The sequence below is a fragment of the Parasteatoda tepidariorum genome, chromosome 11 (genome assembly GCF_982258835.1).
Source record: "Parasteatoda tepidariorum strain Cologne lab strain chromosome 11, Ptep-v5.0, whole genome shotgun sequence".
In the NCBI taxonomy this organism is placed as follows: Eukaryota; Metazoa; Arthropoda; class Arachnida; order Araneae; family Theridiidae; genus Parasteatoda; species Parasteatoda tepidariorum.
This window is the reverse complement of record NC_141765.1, coordinates 22,806,062-22,826,279: the sequence shown is the minus strand read 5'-3', so window position 1 is coordinate 22,826,279 and position 20,218 is coordinate 22,806,062. Positions and strand designations below refer to the sequence as shown.

Here is a 20,218-nt window from a genome sequence, read left to right as displayed (position 1 = left end):
TTACAGCTATTCTATGTACAATTAAATGTACTTGAATTGAAGATTGCACAAGTTATGGACCAGCATCTAAGAGAATTATATGAAATTGTGGAATAATGTGATCAGTCAGAATGTGCAATCTTGGTTGTAGAATAGGATTTTTTGCTGTAAGCAAGATTTGAATGTTGCAAGAATATTCCAACTATTATAGTACTTGAATCACTAATCAATGAATTTGAAGATAAAATTTTGCTGTTACAAGATTATACTTGATTTTTTTAAATTCTTTGATCTCATTATTAAACTTAATACACTTCATTTATGTAATTAAAACATTCTTAGAATTAGTTAATAACACAAGCCTGCGAAATTGAACTTTTTGAAAAATACAAGAGAGGTTATTGTTGATTTATATGTTATTTGATGTGCTGATTTCGAAAATGACCTTCATTTTTCCCAATCACATCAGGATTTTTTTATAAAATCGATATTAATGTTTTTACTAAAATCATATTTGGAAAAGAATTCTCTCAAGCAATTTTGCATGTACTATTCGGTAACTGTTCTCTTCATTCATTTTGATCTATGTAAAATTTAATCTTGCGAAAGAAAATTGATTTTTGAGCTATCAGCTAATTTTTTATAGGTTAGAATGAATAAAAAATACTGTTACCAGACCGCAGAAGTCACCTCTGCAATAGAACAATAAGTTCCTTGTGTTCAACCTTTTTACATCAGTTTATAGAAGAAAATCACCAACATACCATTTTAATTTGTTTTTATTGAGATAACTTACGTAAAATTGACGATTAGCCAAGAATGACAAATATTGTGTCTGCGTATATGAAAGTTTGAAACAAAAAACAAAACAAACAAAGCAAGCAAAAAAACAAAAGAGAAAATTTTCTTTTTAAGTATATACTCGTTTTCCTCTGAAACTTATTTTTGATGATCTTCTTTTATGCTTAATCTCAGGTTTATTCCGAGCTATAATCCAAAAGTAGTCAACGAACTTGTTCTTGTCCCATCTTCCTTGATATTTACGCTCCATATCTTTGATATCTTGATGGAACCTTTCCCCTCGTTCTTCGCTGACTACTCCTAAATTTTCCACGTGAGTGAAGGAAATACATTTTTACACTCATGGAGCAACCCAACGTTTTAAATTTGTCCAGCATTTTCATTGCAATTTCCTTATAATCATGATCCTTGTAATAACCCAGAAATTTACTGACGACATCTTTGAAAGCAGCCCAAGTTTCCTTTTCCGTTTCTGTCATGTTAATCTCAAATTTTTTATCCTTCATGAGTTTGCAGATATCAACAAATATCCCTGGATCAACAAATATTCCTTCTCTCAACTTAGCTTGGGATAAACCGGGAAACTTTTTGCACAGGTATTAGAAACAATTACCATCTTTTGGAACAGCCTTGACAAACTGCTTCATTACACCTAATTTCATATGTAGCGGAGGTAACAGTACTTTTTTCGGATCAACTAAGCTGTTTAGAATAACGTTCTTGGTACCTGGGTCAGAATGTTGTCTTTTCGGCCATTCTTTTTTGACACAATGTTGAGTCTTGTCACGGCTGTCCCACTCACAAATGAAACACGGGTACTTTATAAATCTCTCTTGTTGACCAAGAAGCATGGAGATAATTTTCAAATCAGCGGAGTGTCCAACTGGTACTGATGCATACTGGCTCCTATGATAAAGAAGAACATCTTTGAGGCTTCTTTCAGATGAATCTATAAACAGCCTCCACTCATCTTTATCGTAGATGACATTAAATTTGCTCATCCAGGAACATCAGAACAATAGACCAAGTTCTCCTCTTCATCGAAGTACTTAATAAATTCCTTTTCAAGATTCCTGTACCAATAAAATGATGTTCCTTTGGCCAATAAGTTTTTTTCCTTCAGTCTGGAGCCTAACAATTCAGCTGCCTCTTTCAAAAGGTCAAGATCTCTAGTCAGATCATTAAGCTCAACCTGAGAGGAGGGCTGAGGTAAACCGGCTAGAGATGGTTTATATTCGATATCGGAGCCTTGAACTTCTGGATGTTCCGAGTCTGAAGACTGTAGAGATGATTGGTAATTCAGCTGGAGGCAAAGGCACATCAGGTCCATGAGGAGTGGGGCGTATGGCCGATGGAATGCTATCAGAATAAGATATTAGTCTTTGATTTTCCGGTTATACCCACGAACATGGCTGGAACAAAAATAACAATCATCAAAGTGGTTGGGGGCTCCCTCCACGTCATAGGAATTCCAAATCTTAAAGCAGTCTTCTTTCCTTGATGCAATAAGAGTAGATCATTGAGACACTGCACACAAATTTTATGAGGTGCCCAAGATTTGTCCTGATCTCCGAGTTTCATGTCAAAATATGCGAGATAAAGTTGTATTACATAGTCTATAATGCTCCTCATGCGATTTTTAACAGCATTATATTCGCCGCATGTATCACAAAAGTCATCTGGGAAATTTTCACAATGTTTTGAACTCAAAGCCATGTTTCACGAAACGCACAGAAAAAAGCTAACTTTAAAATGACTCCCTATCACGCTTGCTAGGGTTTCTGAGAGGTCAGCGGACCTAGATAAGGATTCTCACGGCGCTATTGGTAGAGAGACATTGTTACAAAGAGAGGGACAGTGACAGGAAGTAGTGATAGAAGGGTACTTTTGTAGATTTGACCAAAGTAGAATGCTGGTCAGTCAAGAAGGGAAGAAATTCAAAAACGAAAACTTTTTTATGGTAAATGTTCATTAAAATTCCAGTAAAATTGAATTTTTCAAAAAAACGTGACGTGATGGACATTTTTCATTATTATTTTCCATTTCAGCACCAAAAAATACATTAAGTTCAGCTGTCAGACCTCTTGTATTTTTTTCATCGCAGGCCTGTGTAATTAGTTATTAAGTTTTTAAAATTCCAGTTGCCTTGTTTGTGGAATTTCTGCAGTTATGAATAAATCTTAAACATAAAGCTGTTACTCATTTAAGTTTAGAAAGAGATGAGTATCTATGAAATATATCAGGAGAGTTTAAGGAATGTTTCTCTGTTGTTGTTGATTGTATGTACAGTAGGGAACCGATTATCCGGAACGATCGGGACCATCGCTTTTCCGGATAACTGATTTTTCCGGTTTTCTGAATCGCTACAAAAAGCTGTTTTTTAATTGTTAAACCCAACTAAAAAAAAATATTTGGAAATAATTTTAAAAAGAAGAAAAAACGATGAAGTAATACACTAATGATTATTTCCAAAATGATGGTAAGGTAAACATCTTTCAAAACAGAAGGAAAAATCCTAAAATCTTATGAGGAAAAAAACATTTTTTTAAAAAAATGGCGGGGAAATGTATCGAATTTCGTTCCGATTTTTTTGGTTTTCCAGTTTTCTGATTTCCGGATAACGGGTTCTGTACTGTATTACCTTTCCTCACTGATGCGGTTACACTCAGAACTACTTATAAATACCCTCCTCGTAATGAAATTGCAGTCAAACTTACCAAGGAAGGTTGCTGTCAACTGACTTCTAATATCACCAAACTAACGTTTATGAAACTTTATTCTATCAAAAAATCTGCTGTTAAAAAAGACTAACTACTGCCCCCCTCACCAACAACTGGTACATGGTGACTGAACCAGGATTCTCTCTTTCCTTTTCGGGAGACAGGTCTATCCAAACTTGCCTATTGCACCTCGCTAGCGGTTGCCTGAATTATCTAAAATTTTCTGGTAGAGTGAGAACCTTTTCCCAATGTCCTTAATGCCAGCTTCATCAAGCCACTCCCAAACATATCTTTGACTGTCATCGACATGCTTAAAGTCAATAGTTTATTCCAGCTGGTCTGACTAAGAATTAAAAATTTTTGATGTCCTTAGCAAATAAAAGATCATTCGTAAGTTGATTCATTCATCTGCAGTGTCTGTTTGAACATTATCATCTCACTGCAACTGAGGCTTCCATAATATTTGCGTAATTAGTTTGAACTGAAATGTAATAGGAGATAACCATCCAAGTGGATCAAATGTAATTTGTTATGGATGAGTAAAGGGATTCTCAAGGGATGGTTGATCAATTTTAAAGAAGAATACATCTGTGTCTGGATGCCACAGAATACTTAAAGTTTCTATTATGTTATCATCATTTTCCCTGCTCAAAAAAGTGTTTGACAAATGCAATTCAGGGTCTATTTATTCATAAATTTCTAAGAGCTTTAAGCCCATTTCAAGTGGAATATAGTTTTTGACAACATTTGCGTCAACTGTGTTTGTAGTTCTTGGATAGACTTAGTGATTGAATTGGTTCCAGACAATCATCAATATAGAAGTCTTCTAAAGCTGCTTTAGAAGCTATTGGATACTTGTCTACTTCTTCTGTTAATTTCTGTATACATCTTGGAGCAAGATAATGGCACTGATGCAGTGCCCTACCCAATTCTTGTTAATCCCAAATCTCAAACTGCTTCATAAGGTGACATGCTCCAAATTATTCTTTTAAAGTTTGAGTCCAGTATAGTGATTAGTAGATTCATTTTTCTGATGTCTGCTGCTGCAGTTTCTTTGTGCATTCTGAATTTTCAAAGTAATGATCTAATTCTAGTTGAGGAGGACCTTTCACCTGTTTATTGGCTACTAGATGATTTTGCTGAAGCATCAAAAACACCAAGAATTTATAAATGCATTTCTTGAGAATGTGGTGATAAGGTAAATAAAAACTAGATTTAGCTGGAACATTAATCTCGTTTTCTGGAATCAGTTCCATTTGATCTAGTTTTAAATTACTATTTGTGAATTTTTGCTACTGTTGGGAAAGAGAGTGTTTTTTTGTAAATCAATGTTCAATTTGTTGCACCGCAATGTCTATAGATAAGCCTAGTTCATCACGTCATGATCTAACTTGTTACGTAATAAAAAAATAATTATTGTATTTAAGAATTTTTAATGTTTCAATGCACTGTTTCGTTATGTCAATTAGTTTTTGTAAGCCTGTTACTGATTTATGCTTAAAATTAGGCTGCAAAACTAATTTATTTTAAGCAGTATTTATTATTTCTGATTCATTTTCAAATCTGTCTTAAAGAATTAGCCATGCTGTATGTCATAGTTATCATTTGAAATTTTCATTGATTTTAACAAACTTGATGCTAAGCTTTTTACTGAAAGCTTGTGATATTGTGATTTTTGACTTGAGCTTAAATTATCATTGTTTCCTACACATGCTAAAAATGAAAACCAATCTATACAATTTGATGTTAAAATTTGTAACTCTTAAATGAGGTAATTTTATGCTTCAACTATTGTTAAAAGTTAAAATATTTAAAGCTATATTATTATTTCTGGTTGTAGTATTGTTAGTAATTGCACTATTATTTTTTATTTAATTTCATTATATAATCTTTTAAAGTGATTTTTAATCTGTCTAGTTTTTAAAATAAATTGTGCATTTCTTCATATTTTTAATGGTATTTGTTAGTACAGGTACTAAGAATATAGCTTTTCAATTTGTCAGTTTCAATACTTAAAGCATTTACATAATTTTCATACTCTTCAATTATTGAAATAGAGTTTGCTTTTTTTTAAAGCTTATATGAGATAATAATTGAATTAACTTACTTTTTTTTTAAAAAATCCTTTTTTGCTTCAGTAATGAATCCACCGTGACCTTCTCAATAATTGAGTGTGATGATTTCGTTTTTGATTTTCGATGCTTTTACTAGTTTTGTTGATGATTGCAACTTTTTGATTATTGTTGTTTTTCAACTATTTCACTATTGTTTAATCTTTTTCATTTCTAATGATGGTTTTGAGGACTCCCTGTAAATACAGACCATTCTAGAAAAACACGTTAACATTAGAAAAAATAGTTGTTCTTTAAATGAAATTTATTGAGCATGTAAGGTGGGAAATGAAACACAATTGTCAGTATAGGCATCATTTGATAGCATTAATTAGAGTTTATATAGATGTTAAGGTCAGAACAGATATTTTCTAAAGAAACCAAGGAAAATAAATATCTTGATTATAAATTAACCATCCAGAAAAAAAAATAGAAAATGTTTTTTTTTATTTCATTCAGAAATGCTCAAGTTATCAAGAAAAAGTTGAAGGAAATTCAAATAAATTATTGGAGCTGGAATTATTGTCAGATTGATACAAATGATAACAAAGCATAACCTAGGTTTTTAATTGTACAGAAATTTAAAGGCTTAGTTTTGAAAAGAATAGAATAAGGGTACATTGGCTGATAGGATGTGTATCAAATCTCTCATCAAGGAAAGTTCTTTTGTTCATCAGTAAAAGATGTTTGGAAAGGGAGTACCAGCTCAAGCTCTATGTCCCATTTCACTTGTCTGACTTCCTGATTAAAGCAATGAGGAAAAGCTTATTTTCTGTTTCTGCATAAATATGTAACACTGTATAGGGTAAAATTGTCAAAAATTCTTTAAGATCATAAATAGTAAAATTAATTAAACATAAACATATTTTGATGTCACATAGGTAGGTACCTTTCAATAATAAAACAAAAATATTTACTTATTTATTCTTATTTTTTTGTTCCATTGATTAAGGTGAGTGTATTTATGCAATATCAAAACACATATAGCATACTTGCCAACTTTTACAGATTATCCGTAAAATGTACGGATTTACGTCTAATTTTACGGGCCTACAGATTAACCTGAAATTTATACGGATCCCCCGTTTTTAACGTTGCACGATTAGCGCATCGGCAAAATTCCGCGATTATCAGCTGCTATGGAGCTAGAGTAAAACCATTTGTAAAGGGGGAAAACAGAAAAAATGACACGAGTTTTCCGATCTATTCCAAAGCAACACGGTAACCACACACCCCTTATAAGTGGCTTATCCTCGTAACTATAGTAACGCACGTGTAACCCAGTTGATTGGTTATTCTCCTTTTGTCCCTCCTAACTGCTTCCAGTCTCCTCTAGTGAATGCGCTGTTCCCGTCATTATTGCCACTCCCCGTTTCAACTACGTCACTGAACTAGCCGATCCAAACGTCGTTCTCCCTCCCTCTGTAACGAACGAAAACGGTACTGAACTGTCGACTACTACTTAGCTTGTAATCACGTGGTGTGTGTTAAAAATGAAACCGAAGAAAACTTATTTTCAATCGTATAAGAATTCTTATACTGCAGAGTTTCCATGCATAAAAAAATCAAACAAAGGAGAAAAGTATGCTTATTGTACTATTTGTTTTTCTGACTTTCTAATATCGCACGGAGGTAGAAATGATATACATTGCCACGTGACCGGACCGAATCATGCCAAGAACATTGAAAACGCTGAAAATAACCAAAGACTAAGCAAATTTTTTAAGCCACCTGATAATGTCCAAGATGAAGTAATGCGTGCTGAGTTATTGTTTACCTCTTTTTTAGTTGAGCATAATGTTCCGCTAAATGCCGCCAGCCATGTGGGTCCGCTTTTTCGAAAGATGTTTCCGAAAAGTGAAATTGCGAAACGTTACGGATGTGCTAAAACCAAAACTGCATCCCTTGTCCATGAAATGGCTATGGATCGAACTTCAGAAATTATGAAATATTTGCAAGAACAAGCATTTACTGCAGCATGTGATGGTTATATATAGCTGATTATAAGTTGTACCCAGTTGTGGTGTGTTATTTTAACGTGGATCTTCAACGCATTGAAAGTACTTTATTGGCAATCCCAAATTTGGAAGGAAACTCCACAGGTGAAAATATAAGCTCCCTTCTTTTAAATGTGTTTGCTAAATATGACATTCCTTTTAGAAATTGTATAGCATTCAGTGCAGATAATGCTTCTGTTATGCAGGGAAAGAAAAATGGTGTGATTTCATTTTTAGAAAAAGAAAATGAGTACATAATATCAATTGGATGCTGCTGCCATTTAATACATCTTGCCTCTGAAAAAGCTGCTGCAACTTTTCCCGTTAGGATAGATGAAGTTTTGGTAGATATTTTTTACCACTTAAAAAGGAGCGTTAATCGTAAGGACTCTCTTAAGAAATTTCAGGAAATGTATGGTAAAGAATCACAAAAAGTGCTTAAACATGTGTCAACTCGCTGGTTATCATTAGGGAGAAGTCTTACACGCTTGGTTAATCAGTGGGATCCACTTATGAGCTATTTTAGAGCTGAAGTTTCTACTTCCAGTGTGTCTGTATCATCTACTTTGTCATTTTTCAAAATACCAAAAGTAGTTGATACAGAAAGCGACACAGTAGATAAATTGAAGGATAAGCCTAAAGTTGAAACTAAGACTTGTGCTATAATAAAACAGCCTATGACACATAAACAGGACCCAACTAATGATAAAAAAAGGAAAAGTTCACAACAAGAAAGTGTGAATATGGTTAAAAGACATAAAGCTAAAAAAGATTCTTCAACTTTATCCAAAGAAGAGAAAATTTTTATGTTTTTGTCTTCAGATTTAAATAAGTGCTTTAGTTTATTTCTTTTAAATGTTATCCCTACATTTGAAAAGGTAAATGTGATTTTGCAGTCATTTTCCCCTCAAATTCATCGATTAAGAGCTCTTCTTTTGGATCTGTTAAAAGAACTTTTTTCCAAGTTTGTTAAACCTTCTGAGGTTAAAGGAAAAGAGTTAACATGCGTCAATTTTCATTCTTCTTTCAACCATAAAGATCAGCAGGATTTAGTTATAGGCAACGCAGCAATGGACTTAATTTCAAATTCTTCGGAAGAAGAAAAATCATTGTTTTATTCAGCTGTTATCAAATATTTCATAACTGCCTGTGAATATATTATTAAGAAATTCCCTTTAAATGATCAAGTACTCAAACATGCTGAAGTTGCTGACTTAAATAAAATTGAAAACTCCAGTTTTGAAAGCGTGAGATATTTTGTAAATTTGTTTCCCTTCCTTTTAAAAACAAAAAGTAATGAAACCAAGCTTACAGCAATGGATGAACTGCAGAAAAATTTTTGCCAACTTCAGTTGGAAGATTTGAGTGAAATAACTGTTTCAGATAGATCAGTTGATGTGCAGTGGTCAATGATAAGTCAAATGAAAGGTGCGGATGGCATGTTTAAGTATGAAAAATTGGGAAACATTGTATTGTCAATTCTTCTCATACCACATTCAAATTCAGAATGTGAGAGAATTTTTAGTTTGGTTAGAAAGAACCGTACTGAATCGCGAACAATTATGTCTAATAAAACTTTAGAAAGCCTGCTTATATTAAAAACCAAACTTTCTAAAATCTGTCACGAACAAGTGTTTGAAAAAGATTTTTTAATTAAAGCAAAGAAGGCTACTTCAGCTTCTTTAAATTCAGCATCCTCTTTTGCTGTTGATTTTGAGGAAAACCCTTAAAGAACTATTTTATTTTGCATATAAAATTTTTTTAAAAAGTAGCGTCATTGTAATAGAATTTGAAATAATTGTAATAGAATTTGAAATAATTGTAATAGAATTTGAGATGATAAATGGTTGGTTGATTAGATATTTCTGTACATTTTCTAACAAGTGCAATTAAAAAATTTAATGACAATATGGTTTTCACTTCATCAACATTCAATCATGTGATAGATTCTATAATTAATATATTTATTATTCATTTGTGGTGTATTGCTACTTATTAAATAATTCGAATGGTCTTAAATTTTTCGTAAAAAAAGTTTTACTGATGGCAGTTTTTTTAAGTTGGCAAGTATGATATAGGTGTTTTATAAATTTTACTATTTGTGATTTTAAACCTTGTTTTTGATCAATTCTAATTTTATCACAAAGGACTACTTTTGATATTTTATGACAGAAATGATTAATGCTTTACCAAAGATAGTTTAGAAATTTGAATATTTTATCAGCAATAAAAAGTGCAATTTTCTTAAAAAAAAGTGTTTTGAGTTATAATTAAGAAAAAGTAATTCTATTAACTATTTACTTTTTGAGGCAAAGGATTAAATACTCACTCACAATGTTTTTTTTTCTTCAGTAGGTGAGAAGGAGAAGGTTTACAGAAGCACTTGTGGCGATAGAATTGAAAATTCTTTTTTCAGGCCTGCATCATCATCATCATCTGACATTCAAAAGTATGTCTGTATACTTTTAATTATGTATTTTATGATTTCTATTGAAGCCAATAGAGCAGTAGTGTTTTTTATTCCCATTTAACCTAAATTAGTGGTCGCCCACGTACGTGTTTTGGGTTTTCTCATGAAAAGACTCAATTTCGCCCAAAGATATGTGAGATTTTTAAGGGTGTCAGGTTGGGTAAAGTGGGTATAAAATCAAGCTTTTTTTTTTATAGAAGGCTCTAAAACCAAACCATTTTTATTTTGTCCTTACTGTCCAGCTATAAGGTAGTGTCATTTGTAATACTAAAAAAGTATCAATCTGAGAAAAGTATCTGATCATTTTGAGATTTATTTTAAAAAATACTGAAACTGCAGAGAAAATTACTTGGAACGTTTCTCGTTTCTAAGATATTCAAATAAGATTTTTTTTTTAAATTGCCAAATACAATTCACTAAAAAATTACGAAAAAAATTTCAAGTTTTTTTCACGCATGCACAATACAAAAGAACTACTATAAATGCACATACCTTGCATAGTTTTCAGTGAACTTTTTTAAAATTTTAAAACAAAATTTGCGTATTTAATTTTAAATTGCTCTAAAAATTTTGTTTAATTTTACTGATTATTTTTTAAAATATAGCAAAAAACGTAATACGAAAAAAATTAGTTTTTTCATAAAGTTGTCCATATCTCTATAAATTTTCAAGCTAGGCTTGCGAAATTTTATGCACTAATTAAAAATAAAATCCAAAGTAATCTATACAAGTTATAAGCTAATTTCTTAATTTTCTGGTATAGGGGCTTTTTTTCATGTATTTTGTTCATTTATATGCAATTTGTTTGTTGCAAAAATTAGTTTTCTGAAATATGCTTTACTTCATATAATTTTGCATAAAAAATTAAAATTTTAAAACAATAAGTTGATAATTTCAAAAAACAATTTGGTTTGGTAATTGCTAAAAAAATTGATTGAAAATGATAAAATGTGATAAAAACCCCACTTGGTAGGTATAAAGATGAGTTTTTTCAAGTGGGCTCAATCTGAAAAAACCTGCTGGTTTTTTTTTGGGGGGGGGGGTGGTGGAGCCCACCTTGGCAAACTCTAATCTAAGTATAAGTAATTAATTGCTTTATTTCATCATTGAAATATATTTGAAAATGTTTCTTAGAAAGTAAGGTTATTTTTTTACATTGAATAAAATTTTTTTTAAAAAACTAATATTTTTCTAACTTTAGGTTGCTATTTATTAGCTTGAATGTACAATATTGTTTCAACTCTATCCATCAACTCAATCCATATAAAGATATAACTTCAGGAGATTATTATTTGTAGCCTAAACCTTTCAAATTGTCAAAATTGGAGTAGCAACAATTATTGAAAATTTTTATGAAGCATTATAATAAAATTTTTTGATTGTCTTAAAGGCACCATAATATTGATTTGGGATTTTTTTTAAACTGCTTTAAAAATATTTGCTATGGTTCTATTATTCTAAAAATCTGAGTAATTTTTTTATATTTTCTTATTGTTATGTTTACTCTTTTTCAGATACTTTGATGATTTCCCTTGTCTCAGTTCTTCTGAAGAAAATGTATCTGTTGAAAATTGTAACAATAGTATCTGGGATCGAAAACCTTTCAGAAAGACATATTGCTTTGAAAATAATACCGTTCATTCTCCAAATCGTTTACTCTCGGTGAAAAGTTGTAATCAGCCTGTAATACCATATAAATTCTTAAAAACCATTAAAAATGTTTACAAAACTGATAGTTCATTAATAATCAACCATGATAAAGCTCTCATTCAATGTTCAGGTATTGATATCGATAATTTTATTTCAAGTTTAGGAAACGCTCTAAATGCTCAAACTTTTAAGCTTTTAGTTAATCAGTTTATACGAATGAAACTGAAAAATTGTGATATTAAACCGAAACTCAAATTACCTTTGTGGACTTCCTTGTCAGTTTTTAACAACATTGCTTTCAATGGGCTAACCCTCTCTCTTAAAACTCTCGAGAAAGTTGAGTGTTATGTTATTAAAATTTTCCGAGAAATGCAGAGTAATATTTATTTGAATTATTTAATTAAAGGAATAGCTTTAACATTCATATTTCCGGCATCTGGCATTAGTTTCGTTTACCTTTTTATATTCTCTATTAAAAACTTTAATTATGCATATAAAACAAAATCTGAAGCTTTATTAAATTTTTCTGGTGTTAATGCTAATTCTGATAATGTAGAAAGTATATTAAAACTACTTTTTTCATCAAAAACTGAATGTAGTAAAAATATCAATAGCAAAAAATATATTGTATTGAAATATTTTCAAAGTATAGAAGAATGCTTACTTTTAAATGGTACATTAGTGGTAAATTATGCTGTCATCAATCAAAAACTTTCAACAAAGTTACTTTTTGAAGCTTATTTGAAAGCTATTATTTTATTTTCTGGATTGCAAGTTGAAAATTACAATGCACTAGTTTTCACTCAAGTATGTTTAAATTATGATCATGATGTAGTTGATAATACTAAAGTAATTAATGATTTTATAAGTTCACACGTACTTTATTCTAATGAATTAAAAAGCTCTATCTGTGACTTGAAGAAAACAGAAAAGTTATCACAAAGCAGTTTAGGACAATTTAAAAGTTTTTTGAGAGAGCCCCCTACTGTTAAAAATCATACTTATAGTTCAATTCCTTTATTTTCAAATGTTGGCGATTCTTCATTTAGAGATATACATAATTATATTGCAACTGAAAGCATTACCAGGCTAAGCAAATACAAATTGAGTAATTGCGATCTTTCTTCATTGAAGTCAGACTGGGAGCCATATACTGAGTATATGGCTCCTGTGAAGTCAGCATGGGAGCCTTGTACCGAGCTTTCAGAAAATTATCCAAAATTAAATGATAAGAAATGGCTTTTCTTTTGGGGAGATGATCAAAGTGCTATTGAAAATATTTGGTTAAATGATTTAACATCTAAAAAAGATCCAACCTTTGACAATGAAATAATAAATCTCCCTGAAACTTGGGATATTAATAATGACTTAAAAAATTTTGAGTTTAAAAGTTCAAATTTCTCAAATTTAGTTAGTGATCCAATTATTCAAAAACTTATTCAAAGTGAAGGTAATGTTGAACAATACAAAAGTAGATTTGATGAAATAGATCTCCAAAACCTGTATGATTCTCAGTTAAATATTTGGAAACCTGAACCATTTGATATTGAATTTAGTAATGATAGTTTCTCTGAATTTGCTGAAGAAAGGATTTTTGACTTAAAAAACTTAAATACAGAACTGTTGCAAACGAATAATGTGAATGAAACTGTTTGGAGCACCGAATCATCATATTATATGCCACCTGAATGCAAAGATGCAGTTATATCTGACAGTTTGACTTATGATGAAAATAAAGCAGATTGGGACTCCAACTTTTATTTTGAAGACTCCTATTCCTCAGTAAGTTAATTTAATAGTGCTAAATTAATAATTCTTTATTTTTTTGCATTTTATTACTTTTTTACATTACATTTCATTGTCATTGTGCTATTATTATCTTCAATCTTATACATAATAAAATTACTAGTGTAGAATTTTTTTTTATAGATAAAATTGTAATTATAAAATTATGTAGTAAAACACAATTGTCCCACAACTTGGGGTTGTGTGGACAGACTATGGGGTTAGTGTGGATAAATTTGATAACTTATTAGGTAGTTGAGTGATTATTGCAACTCAAAAAAGTCGATCTAAAATCAAAATAAAATTAATTTTAATGTAAGCCTTCTTGAAGAATGAATATTGACATATTTTAATTGAAATTCTAATTTGTAATAGAGCATTTCCCTCTGCTAAGAAAGACATTTTAAATGGAAATCAATACATTTGAAAACCATTATTCAGTTTGATTTATTTGAAAGCATAGAACTAATTTTAAGTTGAATCAATATTAATAACCATTGTTTTAACTTGATGATAAAATGGTCTAAATGAACAACACATGGAATGCATGGCTTAGTGAAATTTCTCTCAATGGGGCAATGTAAACAACTCGCAAAAGACGGTACCATCAGCTATTTTATAAATGTGTAGTGGTAGATACACTAAGTGGAGAGAGTAGAATTTGACCATGTCAACTGTCATCTATGAAAAGGTACCTCACCATAGAATGGAGTTCACATACCATTGAATTGGAATTATATTTTTGTAGTGATATATACACTACAAATGTTTTGTTTTAGTTTAATGAATGTCAGTGTAAATCTATATCATTCTATAAAATCATTCTAATTTAGAAAATTCTATTTCTAATATATAACTAAAAATTTTTTAATATTTTTTTCTGAAAAGAAAATTGATAAAATTGTTTTTTAACATGTTTGTATTTACTTATGGATCCAGAGTAAAGGTTCTCAATCAGATTGTTTTCTTCAGGGAAAATGTGTTTCTTAATGTACAGTGTAAAAAAAAAAAAAAGTTATCATGTGGAATAACTTTCATTCTTAGGATTATTGATTTCACATACTAAGTGTCAATCTTAATGGCTCCTGGGGGTGACCTCAAATATGCTGATTATATAGTGCTAACTATTAATTAAGTTACAAAATCAGACACAAAAACATACTTTCTCTGAATAAACATATATTTTTTTACATGCTTGGATTCCTAACCTTCAAAATATAGGAGGTAGCGCCACAATCTGGGAAATATGGCCCCCATAATTTGGTCACGGGAGTGATCCAAAGCTTGGACCCCATAGTGTTAAATTCACTTTTTGCATTTTTAGTCATATTATTATGAATTGCTATTAAAAAAAATGCACCTGCTCATAAAACTTATTTACCCTAAGTTAAATTCATACCAAAAATAATTTTTAATAATTATTTATTATTTTTTATTATTTAATTTAATTGAGAAAGAAAAAATTTTGAATTATGAGGTATGAACTTTTTTATACCATATTAATCTACATATTTTTTCTGTTGAAAAATCTAAAGTTTCAGCTGTTTTTATTTAGTAGAAACCGAGAAAAATGAATTCTTTTTTAAAAAATAATTTGGCTACATTGAAGAAATATTTAAATGGGGCGATTAATATTAGACTTCGAGGCTGAGCAGCTCCAAAGAGCAGGGCACATCGAGCAGAGGTCTATTGTACCCAAACCCTAAATCATGATTAGCATGAAAGCCCTAAAGCTGAAATAAAATGCAGCAAACACCTTACAGGAACATCCTGCAGTTCCCAGGTTTTAATGCAATGCTGCCCCAAATGCTCAAATCGGAGCAGAATAGACCTCACAAACACAAAGTATATGTTGTAATGTCTCTTCTTCAAGATGACAAACTCGACAAAGAGAATTAGATTCAATTCCCATTATGTATAGGTGTCTCCTGAGGATGCAGTGTCCAGTAAGAAGACCAATGATTTTCCTCAAACTGTTTCTATTAAGCTTTAAAAGCTCTTTTTGACGTACAATAGGACAGTCACGATTCAGCTCCTTGACTTGTCTCTGACCGTCAACGACGCGCCATTGCTCATGGGCAATTTTGCCATAGACCTTGAATATACATGCCCTAAAAGAGGTGGGAGAAATTCCCAATCCAGGTTCAGGGCCCCAGAAAATTGCACTAGAGCCCACCCATGCTCCTTCATCAGCTAGCTCATTTCCAAGAATATCCATATGCAGGTATACCCTGTTATGAGTAGATGGTCACAGAGGACTGAAAAGCATTCCCACTCTAGCAAAGAGGTGAATTTACATTTTGACAGTGATAGGAGAGCAGCTCGACTGTCGGAACAGATGCTGATAGTCATATTTTGATATCCCCTTTCTAAGCATATCTTACAGCACAAGATTAAGGCATAGACCTCAGCCTAAAAAAAAGTGGCATAGCTTCCCAAGGGAAAGTGAAGTTTGGTACCATCATTGGAGCAATAAATTCCTGCTCCTGATTTGAGACCAAGCCTTGAACCATCAGTGTACCATATTAGATATTTGCCTTTAAGCAACCGAGGAGAATTAAACCATTAATCTCTAATAAGAAATTGGATCTTAAAAGGCTTGTGAAAAGCGTATCATAGTGACATATAATCACATAAATAACTTTTCATAGAGACATAAATAATTTTTAGGCATAATATATCCATCACATGTGAAACAAGATAACCCCATGACAAGTGTTTGAAATACTCTTTCCACAAGCCAAGGTACGTAAGACGCTTCATGCCTGTCTGAGCTTCAACTTCAACACATAAGTTCAATAGAAGAAGCCCAAATAAGCTCTCAAGATCAGCTGTGGGAGTGGTCCTAAGGCAGCCTGGCAGGGCTACACAGACCATTCTTTGTAGTCTATTTAGATTAGAGCTGGTGGAGCTCAATCTAGTCCTTGACCGCCAGGCGATTGCGCCGTATGTGATAATAGGACTAATTGTCATTGAGTATATCCAGTAGACTATTTTGGAGGATAATCCCCAGGTTCTACCAATAGTATTTCTAGATTAAGTTTGGAGTCAAAATAAGCCCCTAGAAACTTTACTTTCTCCATGAGTTCCAATTTATAGTCTAGGTAGTATACATTACCTAGATCAAGATGCCTTTTTCTTGTGAAGGCTAAAAAACTTATCTTGTACGGGTTGACAGATAAGCCAGAGTCAGAGCACCATCTAGCTATTTCTAGAAGTTCATTATTCATGATATCAGAGACTGTCTTGCCATGCTTACCTCAGACAACAATAACACCGTCATCAGCATACCTGACACAGGGAATGCCAAGATCAGTTAACCGAACTAACAAAAAGTCCATAACCATACACCATAGGATAAGGGACAAAACCCTCTCTCTGAGGGCATCCTGAGGTTGCATGCACTCTCATGCTTGTACCCAGTAAAGAGGAACAAACATACCTGGAGGATAGCAAATTGGCTATCCACCTGACGATTACCGAATTTATGCCTCTGTTTTTAAGCCCATTGATGATAGTCTCAACAGGGACTTTATCAAACGCACCTTTAATGTCAATGAATATCGCTAGAACAACCTCCTTATCTGAGATAGTTTTCTCAAGCAAGGGTGATTAATATTTAAATGTGGTTAAGTTACGAGGAACTTGACTTAATGTAAAATGTAATGTAATTACCAATTGCTTATCTTTTTATTTATTTACTTTAATCATAAAATATGATCTTTCTCTTTTAGTCGTCTAAATATTTATTCGTATTTTGTAAAGAAATTTAACTAAAACATTTTATCGAATAAAAAACATTTTATTCAATGAATGTAGAGTTTTATAAAAGCATGTTTCTGATAGAATTTGATTATACATCAGATTGTGATTGTATTTAATGTGATTATATTTTATTTTTTAGTTTCTTTTTTCAATAATTGATACAATTTCAATAATATACATACGTATGCATAGATTTGGAATACTATATCTATCTTCTTTAATACATATTTTATAATTACTAATACGAATACGTAGTCAAAATTTTTAAACAACTTAAAATTTTTCAACATTTTATATATCCTCTTAATTTTAAATCACAAATCATAAAAATCTCTCCACAGATTATTTTAATTTTTAGATTTTTGTTATCTAAGAACACTGTAAATTCAAATATCTTCTAATTTTCTAGGTGTAAGAGCATTTTATTTAATTTTAGTTAAGGTGCACCGTGTTAGTCTACAGGTTATCTTGAAATATTCATTTGTGGCAGTGACTTTGCTTGACTGTTTTTTGGAACTATCGTCAAATATATATAACTTATTAATCCCCCCTCAATTGAAGATCCAATCTTTTCGAAATGTTGTCTACTTTGAGGGTGAGGAATCGAAATAAGTAAAAAAAAATCTGTGTTTATTCAGAGGAAGTGTTTTTGTATCTGATTTCGTAACTTAATTTATAGTTAGCTTTAAGTAATTAGCATATTTGAAGTCACTCCCAGAAACTATTAAGATTGATTCTTAGTACCTAAAAACCGGATCATTAGAACGAAAGTTATTGAAAGTGATAATTTTTTTTTACCACTGTGCAGTTGAGTTCTCATTCAACCAGCTAACCTATTTGTTGTCTGGTTCAGGATTCTATCTGAGGCATCATTGCATATTTCCTATTCTTCTCAACTAAATGATTTGCAATTTTTAAAAATTTAAAATCAGGTTATTTCAATTAACTTTTTTTAATGAGTTAATATTTATATAACTAAGGAAATTTTGAATATTTTTTTAAAAACTTTTATTGATTTCTTTGTCTTTTTTATCATACAGTCAACTTCTAAATTTGTATCATAAAATTTTGTTTTTCAGAGCACAGAATTTGAGCTTGCAGCCTCTGAAGAGACTAAGTTGGAAAATCAATTTAATGTTACTGAATGTGAAGATGACTCTTACCTATCAACTTCACTTTCATCAACAAATTACATGGACAAAAATATAAAGCAAAGTAAGTTTTTTTAGTAGACAAAACTATTTATTAACAGTCTATTTTTGTCATGTATTGTTTTGGTATCTTTATGTATTGTATGCTAATATATTAAAAATTGTATGCTAATATAATATATCATGTATGAAGTTTTTTTAAAGTTTTCTCTTTCATTTGAGATAAGTAAAAATCCAAAACATTTTTAAAATCCTTAAAGATATTCAACAAAATTCCGCAGTTTTTAATATGGCCAAAAAAAGTTTTTATTGTTTTTTTCCCCTTATTAAAAAATAACGATGTGATTGAAAAATATCATATGAAATTGTTTCGGGACTTAGAATTTATTTATTATTTTAGTACAAAATTATTTTACATATCATTTTACTCCAGTGATTCTCAACCGCTGTGCCGCAGCACTTTTGTGTGCCACCAAATTCTTAAAATGTGCCGCCAAATATTAGAAATGATACAATAAAAATAATAATGCTTTTTTTTTATTACGAGTAAAGTTTAAATTAAAGAAAAGTGTACATATATATATAATATTATATATACATACCTTATTTTTCGGCGAAAGAGCCGCGGCGCTATCGAAAAAAAGATGTTTTTTCCCTACATGCAGCGCTTCCGATGCAGCGGCGTTTCCGACGAAATATTTTTTAGTAGCCAAAAAATTTGTCAATTAAAGTTTTATTAATTTTCTGAGAGAAAGACTATTAAAAAAAATTAATAACGAAGTCGACGAAATATTCGCCCGTATATCTCGATCTGCTGCAGAACATCGCCAATTCTTAGCAAACTTTCGGCAGCAACCAGTAAGAAAATAACTAAACGAAATAATAATTAAAAAAAAAACATCGCATGAGGAGAAAATTTAAAAGGTATGCATCTTGTATCCACCCCCAGCTTAAGGAAAAATCGCAAGCTAGAAATCTATTTAGCGCCTTGGCAATTGTAATTTGAGCGAACTGAAAAGGACCCTAAATCCGACACTCACGGGACTGACGAAATGCCGCACTTTGGATTTTTTTTGGAAATTCCAATATGGCCCCCAAATATTACTATAATTCAATTCCACTGTTAATTTCAGAAAAACCAAGAAATTTAGTCAAGTTTCGATCGTAGATTGTGATGGGGTGAATTTAAAACTGGCACATCTTAAGAGAAATTTTACTAATCAAAATAATATTCTATATAATATAATCAAGAAGAAATAATCAGAATCCTATGAAGAAGAAATAATCGTTTCTTCTTTGGAGCGAGATCATAGTTCTAGTTTTTTCTTTTAGATAACATTTTGTTTTAACAAAAGTCGCTTACCTGGCAAGAAAAAGAAAAAAAGCTAACAGGGAAGTTCAAAAAATAATTTTTTTTTAACAATTAATGCTAAGAAACTAACAATGAATAACAACAAAAAACAAGCTAAAAACTAATAACGATAAAAAAAAACAAGCAAGCAACAATTAGCAAGAAAAAATAAAAAGCGGCAAAAAAAAAAATTAATGAATCGAATAAAAAACCGCAAAAGGGATAGAATTAATTTTGTTGTCCACGTGGTAGTTTCAATGTCAAGTGGGTTTGGCCAATTTATAGTCAAACAGAGGAGGGAAATTTGGGGACAAATCAGTAAAGTGCAAGCACAGCTGTCAAGATTGATTGATCAGTTTTTTTCAACTTCCATTTCTTTATTTTGTTCATTGGAAATGCAGGTGTTTTTACTTCTCACTTTATTTTAAACTGCTTTAG

At 31.2% G+C, this 20,218-nt stretch overlaps 1 protein-coding gene across 6 annotated transcripts in view; it reads left to right on the top strand.

The window, feature by feature from the left end:
- LOC107452614 (uncharacterized) overlaps positions 1-20,218 on the top strand; it is a 51,356-nt gene that overhangs the window by 18,372 nt on the left and 12,766 nt on the right. For 4 of the 6 annotated variants that reach the window (XM_087154914.1, XM_087154916.1, XM_087154913.1 and 1 more), the window contains 3 exons: positions 9,961-10,057; positions 11,593-13,510; positions 18,358-18,493. In XM_087154914.1, the coding sequence (XP_087011040.1) occupies positions 9,961-10,057; positions 11,593-13,510; positions 18,358-18,493 (2,151 nt within the window). The remainder of the gene's footprint in view (positions 1-9,960; positions 10,058-11,592; positions 13,511-18,357; positions 18,494-20,218) is intronic. The other 2 variants (XM_087154917.1, XM_087154915.1) reach the window with 1 other exon arrangement.